The sequence below is a fragment of the Aspergillus homomorphus genome (genome assembly GCF_003184865.1).
Source record: "Aspergillus homomorphus CBS 101889 unplaced genomic scaffold BO97scaffold_97, whole genome shotgun sequence".
NCBI lineage: Eukaryota > Fungi > Ascomycota > Eurotiomycetes > Eurotiales > Aspergillaceae > Aspergillus > Aspergillus homomorphus.
The window spans coordinates 21,119-31,222 of NW_020291983.1; the positions used below are offsets into that span (position 1 = coordinate 21,119).

Consider the following 10,104-nt stretch of genomic DNA (forward strand, 5'->3'; position numbering starts at 1 on the left):
ATTAATTAGTATAAATCTTAATAATATATCTTATATATTAAGAAACTATACTATACTATTATATATTATAGTAGTATAATAGCTGAGAAGTAAATAAATAAAAAGATTAATTAGAAGATGAAATCTTAGGAAAAATTAAAACTTAGAGATCTAAGAAGTCTTCTACTAATATAGTAAAGAAGACAGTGGGAAGACAGAACAGTAGAATTCTTGGTTAAGCCAAGGTTCACTACATAATTAGGTTATAAAATCTATGATAATTAGATAAATTTCTATAAAATGGATTAATCAAATTTAAATATGAAATATTTATCTAGTATCTTTAACTTCATGATATAAAAAATTATATTTATTATAGTATTAATTGTGGCACTCCGCAGGGCTGCTAGCGGCCAAGTGGCTCTTACCTTACAGCTTCTCTCTTCTGTCTCCTTCTTTCATATATCCAACCTTCATGGATTTCAATGCGCGGAATGAGGTATACAGAATCATAAATGAATCCACCTTATCAATTGTTATACATCTTCTTTTTAGACTGGATACAACATTAATTATTATTTATCCCTAATATTGGTAATCTTCCTTATTAAGAAAGTCGATAATAGAAAACAAATAGAATATATAATAACTCATGATAAATTTTTATCATAAATAGATTTTATATATGTTTTTTATTTCTATAATAAATAATTAAGATAATGAACAGTATTCAAATATTTTAAGGAAATTGATATTGTTTTTAGTATATTCTAGGATATTATTTAAAAATATTACTAATAAGACTAATATTAGTATTTCTATCTATCTTATTATTAATACTGATTCTGCACCCTATTCTACCACTGCAGATTCTGGCATAGATAATATACATAGATTACTATCTGACGAAGACATGCAACTTAATAACTATTTCTCTAACAAAGACATATATATAGTAATCTGTGGCGTTCCGCAGGGCTGCTCAGACAGCCTAGTGGCTCTTGCCCCATGGCTTCCGCCTTCTGCTTTATTTTCTTTTATTATTAAACTCTATATATTTAATCTTTATATATTCAATCATGAACTCTACCCATAATATATTATATAGAATTAATCAAGTATTTCATCATCGTCTTACGTCTTTTGCCTTGACCGGATACTACATGTATTCCTGCTCCCAACATAATATAAAAGATATACTATATTTTCTCGTATTGACTTCTATAAAGTGTTAAATTAGAGATTCTCTTTGTTTTAAAATAAGCTTATAGCTATATAAAGCTATATACAAGATTATATAGAATAATATCCAGAATTAGTAAAGATACATGGAGTTGAATATCACTTCTTATATAAAGAATGCAATGCACTGCTGGCTTAAGTAAGCCGTTCGCTTACCGAATACATTGCTGAACTTCGAAAAATATACTTCTCAGCCTCTTATAGTTAATTGGATTTGAACCTCATCTGGGCTCTTGTGCTTAGAAATTTACTGGAAGTAGTTACCAGGTAGGTCACCCTGAGACTGCCACACCCTACGTACTTCTTTGATGGGTACACCATTCGCGTCGGACCTAAAATAACATTACGCTTCTATTAGGGAAATTCCTCGAATGACTCGCGGAGTTAAACACCCACGTGAGTGGGGAAAAGATGGGTACGGATATATACTAATTCCGTACAGAAGTGATTAGATCCAACGAAGGTTTCAGCGAATTTCTTGAATCGAATTGACCAGGTATATTTATTCTTTGCCTCAATGGTAATCGGCACCATGCCGTCAACTAATAACGATGGATTTGACTTGCCACTTGCGAAAAGGCAGAAACGGACAGATAGTTCGCAGGCTGAGCGGCAAGTGCAATCACCTGGGTCTAAAATATTTTCACCCTATCGGGTAAGACATACGTTGGGCTTCCAACTTGCACGCAATTTCTCCATCCTCAGAAGGACAAAGAAGACGCTAATATTCGTGCAGACCTTAGGATTGATTACGACTAAAATTCCCTTTACCTACGTTCGATTGGGTAAGTCTACCTATCAGATTACTACGTCCGTTGGACGCAGCTTGCAAACTTATGACCTTCGGCGCGGACTCAGTCTACTCTTCGTGAGCAGACCCCAAACTCCAGACATTATAACGGCTACATTCGCCTGGCATGATATGGTTTTTGCGGCATGGGGAAACCTCCGACCTGGCTCTCGGGGGGGTGTTTGGGTTTTCAAGCGCGGCAAAAAGGTCGCATCCTTGGACGTGCCGCCAGGGGTCACTGATCCGATCGTTCGCCTGTTGGTTTTCGGTTCATGGGTCATTGGCAGCAGCGCCAAATGCATATTTGTGTGGAAAAACTCATCATATCAGCATTACGCAACCCTTCTTCCGCAACAGACGAACGAATCATCCATAGGGCAGATCTACACCGGACAGATCTGCAACATGCCGACTTATCTGAACAAAATATTTGTTGGGAGGTGCGATGGCAAGGTCGAGATCTGGAATGTCAAATCGGGAAAATTAATCCATACAATATCGCCGGCGTCCTCGTCCGCGGGAGCTGTGACTGTCTTGCAAGCTAGTCCTGTCCTGTCTCTAATTGCAGTTGGCTACAAGAACGGTCCTATCTCCGTGTGTGACGTGCGGACAGGCCAAGTGGTCTTATCATTACGAAGTGGCACATCCCACTTGCCGGGAATCACATCTCTCACTTTTCGAACAGATGGGCTTGGTGCAGGCCAAGACGGTCAGATTCCAGGTGTCATGGTAACGGCCTGCGAGGAAAGTGGTGATATAACTATGTGGGATCTGAATAACGGTGGCAGAGTATCTGGTGTTCTCCGCCACGCGCACGGGGTCTCTAGCGACGATACGAGTTCTGGCGTCAGTCATGTCCAATTCATGGACGGTCAACCTGTCTTGGTTTCATCAGGAGGGGATAACTCTTTGAAAACGTGGATTTTTGACCAAACTCCGTTCTCGAGCATTCCTAGACATCTTCATTCTAGGAGTGGTCATTCGGCCCCAATCACAGCTGTTGAATTTTTACCTGCCGCGTCCGATGGATCAGAGTTTGGAGGCAAGTGGCTGCTTAGCGCAAGTAAAGACCGCAGTTTGTGGGGCTTCAGTGCTCGCAAGGATAGCCAGAATACGGAGATCTCTCAAGGCTCCCTCCAACACAAGATGAAGAAAAACGCGGCCTCGAACACGACCAACAAGCTTCTTCGTGGTGATTCGGATATTCACTTCAAAGCTGCAGAAATCACTTGTATTGCCTGTTCCCTCAATCGCGATGGTGGAATGGGGACGACGACATCAGGCCCCGTATGGGCCAACCCGAAGGTGACAAGGACAGACGATTCTACCAGGACTGGCTGGGAAAGTATAGTGACTGGCCACCGCGGAGACAAATATGCTCGAACATGGTTTTGGGGCAAAAAGAAAGCCGGACGTTGGGCATTGGAAACTGGTGATGGGACCGAAGTCAAAGTCAGTATGATCCAGATTTAGATCACAAGTTCCTGATTGCTAACCACTATGCTAGAGTGTTGCTATTTCACAATGCGGAACGTTCGCAGTAATCGGGTCTGCAGGAGGCAGCATAGACTTGTTCAATCTGCAATCTGGTGCTCACCGTCGAAGCTTTCCAGTTCGACACTCGGGGGTCAGTCCGAAAGACAAGACTCTGCCTCCGTATATGTTCCTTGGAAGCTCGACGAAGCATAGTAAGGCAGTCACTGGTTTGATGATAGATAATTTAAATCGGTTCGTCGTGAGCTGTGGACTAGACGGGAAGGTTAAGGTAAGACAAAATACGATCACTCATGTTTCTGATGCAGTAACTTACCACAGTTGTCTTTCACATAGTTCTGGGATCTCGTTTCGGGATTATTGGTTGATCAGCTTGACTGGTATCCAATGACATCAGTAAATGGACTTCGCTACAGCAGGACAAGCGAGCTTGTTGCGCTAAGCTGTGACGATCTATCCATCCGCATTGTCGACGTGGAAACTAGGAAGGTAATCAGGGAGTTCTGGGGCTGTGTAGGCCAAATCAATGATTTCTCATTCTCTAATAACGGTCGCTGGATCATTGCCGCATCAATGGACTCTACAATTCGGATCTGGGACTTGCCGACGGGCCATCTAATCGATATCTTCCGTGTTTCCAGCACTTGCACCTCAATTGCTATGTCGCCAACGGGCGAATTTCTTGCAACTGCGCATGCAGATGGCTTGGGGATAAGTCTTTGGTCCAACAAAAGCTTATTTGTACCTATATCCACCCAGAATGTGGACGATCGCAACATTAACAACCTTGGTCTCCCGGCTTCTTCCAGTGAATACGGGTCAGGGGTGATCGAGGCTGCTTTCTCTGAAGAAACCGAGCAAGATGAAGCAGACGGCCCATTACCAACCGTCGATCAGCTGAGTGGAGATATGGTTACACTAAGTGTGGTTCCAAAGAGCAAATGGCAGACCTTCCTTCACCTGAATTTAGTCAAGGTATTTCTCACCCATTGTCCCTCGTATTGCTTGAGGGCTCTTTCCACTTGCTATATTGATCCTTGTCCTTCTAACCATTCAATAGGAGCGAAACAAACCAAAGGAGGCCCCCAAAGCCCCTTCGAAAGCTCCTTTCTTTCTCTCCAGCCATTCCATGTCTTCGACTGCAGTGACTGAATCTGCGAGATCTTCGGAATTACCAGTCGCTGAACGGTCAAGGATCTCGAAGGTACAGCGCAGCGGGGAAAGCGGTCTCACGGGCTCCACATTCAGCAGTCTTCTGCAATCAGGCCATAGCGCACTTGACTTTAACTCCTTCATTGATTACCTCAAATCCATGCCTCCAGCGAAAGCAGATCTTGAAATCAGGTCGCTAGATCCCCAGGAACAGTCAGGTCGCTCCGAACTGTCGGACTTTGTCGTGGCACTTTCGTCTCGTCTTAGTGAGAGGAGGGATTTTGAACTTGTCAATGCTTGGATGGCCGTTTTTCTCAGGACACATGCAGATTCTGTGGCGGCTTGTTCCGGTCCTGACGGCAACAAGAATCATCCTCTGAAGAAAGCTCTTCTTGTGTGGAGCCAAGCACAACGACAAGAGGCTCAGCGCTTAGCAGAATTGGTAGGGTACTGTCGGGGTGTGGTGGGATTTTTGAGGTCTGCTCGTTAGTTTGTGTACAACTGCCCCGATATTTTACCAGGATCATAAATGTGATGTGTTCGCTTTTACTCTCTTTCCAGTTTGCTTGCATTGTCTTCAAATCTCAATTTAGTGGAGGGGTTAGTATAAAGGACACGAACCCTACGAAGAGAGAGCGTCACTGCCGTGAGAGAAGCTCGAAAATATTCGATGGCTTTGCCCGCGAAGTACGCTTTACCGCCGTCGGGTCATGAAGAGATCCCTGGTCTTCTGGTCTCGGGAATTCAGCGATGTTGGAGGACATTTGCGGCTCTGGGGCCCGGCAATCGCCGTCGACGTTTGCATCCCACAACATCATTGATCGATTCACAACTTCCTCAGCGGAGATGCCCGATGTAAACTCCTCTTTAATCTCGTATGCTGACTTCATCAAGATATGCAGCGGAGGTAAATGACTTAGGAAGGTAGCTGCTCGTGTCGTCTGTCCACTGGAAACGTGTGATAGTCCAAGTAACTGGTTGAGCATCCTTAATGAGTAAAGCACACACTGAATCTGGGCTACGATATGAACATCGTCCCAGTCCAACTTATGACCCATATACCCGGAGGTCAGCAGGTGTTTCAGCTGACCCGGCTTCGGGGCTTTAGACGTCGTCTGTTGTGCCCATATAGTGTAGAGCGCAAAAGTCCTCCAATAAAAAGGGCAGTCAATCTCAAGGCCAGTCTTCACATGGACGGCGTGTAGTAGGTCGAGCAAAGATTGAATCTTTGCCAGTACCCACGATCGACTCTCAAGAGTGATTTGATCAGCTGTAATTCTCTCACCACGCCTAACGTATTCAGCAATGTACTCATGCCTCTTGTCGGACGGCTGTGACAGATTGAGGACAGAATAGCCTATGACTCTGATCTCACGCCCATGCATCCAAGCGCATTGCCGCTTGGGATCCTCATTTGGAATCACGAGATACATGCTCAATGAGTGTTCGTGTAAATAGGTCTCCGGGAATATATGCTGAGATACCAATTCTGAGACTCTGGTATCGAGTGACTGAGGATATCGATGTTCAATGTTGTCAATGAGAGTCTTTGATGGAATCTGGTATTGATATTCCCTTGAAAAGTGAGTATAATCTGAGACAAGGGCAGGTGCCTGGTCTAAGATCTTTGACCGCTGGATTAGCTCTTTAATCCCAATCCCTGGGTTTGAGTATAATTCGAACGCCAGTGGTAGCAAGGTTGTTAATCCCAGTCGGCGCGCGATGGCATTAGGACACAGTCTTTGAGCTTTTATCAATGTCTGTGGGTTTGTGTGCCCCGTGCTTATGGAATTGAGAAATATAACTGACCCTGACGAGCCTATATCATACAAGAGCAGGTCTGAATCATTGGTAAGTATTGAAGAACCATTTTTCATGGCTAAATAGGCACAGTAAGCGTCTGCCTCTCCTGGGACCATTATGGTGACTTTGGCCCAAGGAAAGCTCTCGAGATGATCTACAGTCATGCTCATTGAAGAGGTGCCCCGAATTGCTTTGTGTATGTTCTCCCGACTCCAACGTTGTCTGAGGTCTTCATAGACCGCGGGAACAATGAAAGGATTATCCGGCACCAGATTGAACTTGGGCGGAAGGGTTTGGTTTAGAAATAGATTTCCGAGCCGGTGTGCGATTGGCTCCTTCGCGGTAGAAGGTATCACTGGAATAGCTAATTTGCTAGCGCGAAACACCTGAAGTCTTTTTCTTGTTTTTTCCAGGCGAGCGAGCCGTGTCTCCTGCTTTGAAGGTGGCAAAGCCCCATCGAAACATATTTTGTCTCTAGCGGAATATGGGATCAGCGGGACGACTTTCATAACAGTGTAGTATGCATGATATACATCTTCACACCTAACATTGTCAAATGCAGGAGAAATTTCATGACCCCATGGCTCACTTCATCGCAGGTTGGTTGTATATCGGGGTAGCCAAGTTCTGTATGAGACCACGATAGCAGACGATGGTGAATATGGTACACAAGACTAGGCCCATCGATTACCACGGATTTCACATTGGCGACTCCTTGCCCTGGATATTTCTCATCCTGTAAAAATATTGTTTCTGCAAATGGCTCCAGGTGGTGCCTAAGTCGTAATATACCCATTTTCTTGATCGCGTGTTGGTTTAATTGGGAGTAGTCGTGATACAGTAGCCGGTAATAGACCAGGAATACTTAGTAACTCTTCGCTTCGCTGCTCCACAAACACATGGATGGAATTATCTCAGCCAGCTCAGCCCCTCTGGACATGGAAGCGCCGTCTTAGTAAAGTTATATAAAACTTAACTTATACCTTAGCTAAGCTGATTAGGAAAAGATAAAGATATATTAAATTCTATTGGAATATATTAAAGTAATGAAAGTATATTATAATAATAATTTCTTATTTAAAAATATAATATATAATTTTACTTTAACTAATGCAAGCCTTGGGCGCTCGCTTCACTCACTGGCTTGAAGAGGGGGGGGGGGGGGGGTGTTCCCGGTATCAGTGGCAGAAGCTGGTAAGCCATCTGGTACTAGAATATTCTATATTCTAGTCTATATGGATTCTTTATTTATATAGAAAATTCCAAAAAAGAAAATACTAGTAGAAAACTTAACTAGAATCTTATATAAAGATATAGAGTAGCTTAACCTGACTGTTATATCTTAATCTTAACCTGACCTTAATCTAGTAGTTAGATTAAGATATAAAAATCAGATTAATTACAGATATAATAATTAATTATAATTAATTATTTTATCTAAATTAGATAAAAATTAAGTAGAATTAAATAAAATTAAATAAAAATTATATAAAGATTAAATCAAAATATTTTATTTATATCTATTATTTTCTTAAATAAATTTAGTTATTAAGAAATTTAATCTATAAATTAATTATTAGTTAATCTAGATAGTAATATATTTTTTATACTTAATTATTAACCTATAATTAGGTATAAAATTTTAAGTAATCTAACCTAATCTAGCTATTAGCTACTCTATAAAGATATATATTAAGATTTAATAATCTTAATATCAGATAAATTTTTAAATAATTTTATTTTTTCAATACTAGTTTTTATTTTAGGAAATTATAATTATTTTATCTTTAATATTCTAAATAATTTTATATCTTCTTAATTAAGAGAGTATGAATAGGGAAAAACTAAAATCTAATAATTAAACAAATATAAACAAAAAAGTACTTTACTTAAATTGAAAGGATTATAATAGATATATATATATTTAAAATAAAATTTATAATTATTAGTCTTGATTAATTATGAATTTTTTTAAAGTTTATTAAAATGAATTATTATAATTATTTTTTAAATATTTTATATTTATATTAATTATTTCTAAGATTAAGATAATAGTGAATAAATGTGTCTTCTTAATTTTGACTACTTAATAATAAGAATAAAGATTTCTTTTTATATTTATTAAATATAATCTAAATAAGAATTAATATTAATTAAAAACTCATTAAAAATACTTAAAAATCTAAATTTAGTATATTCTTAACTTATTTAATCAATTTTTTACTATTAAATAATAAGATTATAATATTAAATAGAGTAGCTAACAGCCAGGTTAGATTAGATTAATTAAATTTTTATACCTGACTATAGATTAATAATTAAATATAAAAAAATATATTTTTATTTAAATTAATTAATAATTAATCTATAAATTAAATTTTTTAGTAATTAAATTTATTAAAGAAGATAATAAATTTAAATAAAATATTTATATTTAATTTATATATAATTTATATTTAACTTTATTTAACTTTATTTAATTTTATCTAATTTTATCTAATTTTATATAATTTTATCTAATTTTTATTTAATTTAAATATAATAATTAATTATAATTAATTATTATACCTATAATTAATCTAATTTTTATATCTTAACTTAACTATTAGATTAAGATTAGATTAAGATTAAGGTATAATAATCAGGTTAAGCTACTCTAATACTAAATTAATTTTGAAATTAATTAATCACTAATTAAAGCTAGCACTTATTTATAATTAAATATAAATAAAAAATACATATTTATCAAGAGTTTGAATAATAAAGTTTATTATTAAATAATAAATATAAAATATAAAGAAAAATTTAGGGATTTCTATATATGAATATAATATTTATCAATAATAATTTTATAGAAGTTAATTAACTAGTTAATAAAGATAACTATTTATTCTTATAATTAATAACTTATAGGTTATCTTTTGAAATAAAGTAAATTAAATTTTTATTATAACTAATATTAAACCAATTTTATATATTTAATAAATTATATAAAAAGAAAAATTATATATTTTAAAAAAATATTTTCTATTATAGTATTTCTAAATACTAAGTTTTAAATAAAAAATCTTTATTATAGTTTTTAAAAATTCTATTAAACAAAAACTCAAAAATAAATCTATTAAGTTTAAAAGTAGGGTTCTTGATAGAGTGGCTTAACCTGACCGTTATACCTTAACCTTAACCTGACCTTAACCTGGCGGTCAGGTTAAGGTATGAAAATCAGATTAACCGCAGGTATAACAGTTAACCGCGGTTAACTGTTATACCTGAATCAGGCAGAAATCAGGCAGAATCAGGCAAGAATCAGGCAGAAATATTCTGCTATTTTATACCGCCTTCTTAAATAGGCTTGGTTACTGAGAAATTTGACCTGCAGGTTAACCGTTGGTTAACCTGGGTAGGAATATATATTTCTTATACCTGACCATTAACCTGCGGTCAGGTATAAAAGTTTTGATTAACCTGACCTGACCTGGCTGTAAAGGGAAAAGGTCAGCTAGGTGTAGAATCAAAGTACTGGTATCATATAAACATAGACTAATCCTTGCCTTCCTAGAGTATAGCAAGGCCTGGATATTTAAGATATAAATTTTACTAAATTATTAATATTATAACTATTTTATAATTAAGGTATAAGTATT

At 37.5% G+C, this 10,104-nt stretch overlaps 2 protein-coding genes across 2 annotated transcripts; one reads left to right on the forward strand and one right to left on the reverse strand.

Moving 5' to 3' along the window:
- Positions 1-1,753: 1,753 nt before the first annotated feature.
- Positions 1,754-5,147, forward strand: BO97DRAFT_358279 (rRNA-processing protein UTP21; the record flags this gene model as incomplete). Its single annotated transcript, XM_025692248.1, has 5 exons — positions 1,754-1,876; positions 1,958-3,463; positions 3,519-3,776; positions 3,842-4,480; positions 4,566-5,147. The coding sequence occupies 5 exons, from the start codon at positions 1,754-1,756 to the stop codon at positions 5,145-5,147; spliced, it is 3,108 nt and encodes a 1,035-aa protein (XP_025545820.1).
- A 148-nt stretch (positions 5,148-5,295) lies between these two features.
- Positions 5,296-7,256, reverse strand: BO97DRAFT_358277 (PIN and XPG domain-containing protein; the record flags this gene model as incomplete). The annotated part of the gene is made up of 2 exons (XM_025692247.1): positions 5,296-6,934; positions 6,994-7,256. The coding sequence occupies 2 exons, from the start codon at positions 7,254-7,256 to the stop codon at positions 5,296-5,298; spliced, it is 1,902 nt and encodes a 633-aa protein (XP_025545821.1).
- Positions 7,257-10,104: the final 2,848 nt, after the last annotated feature.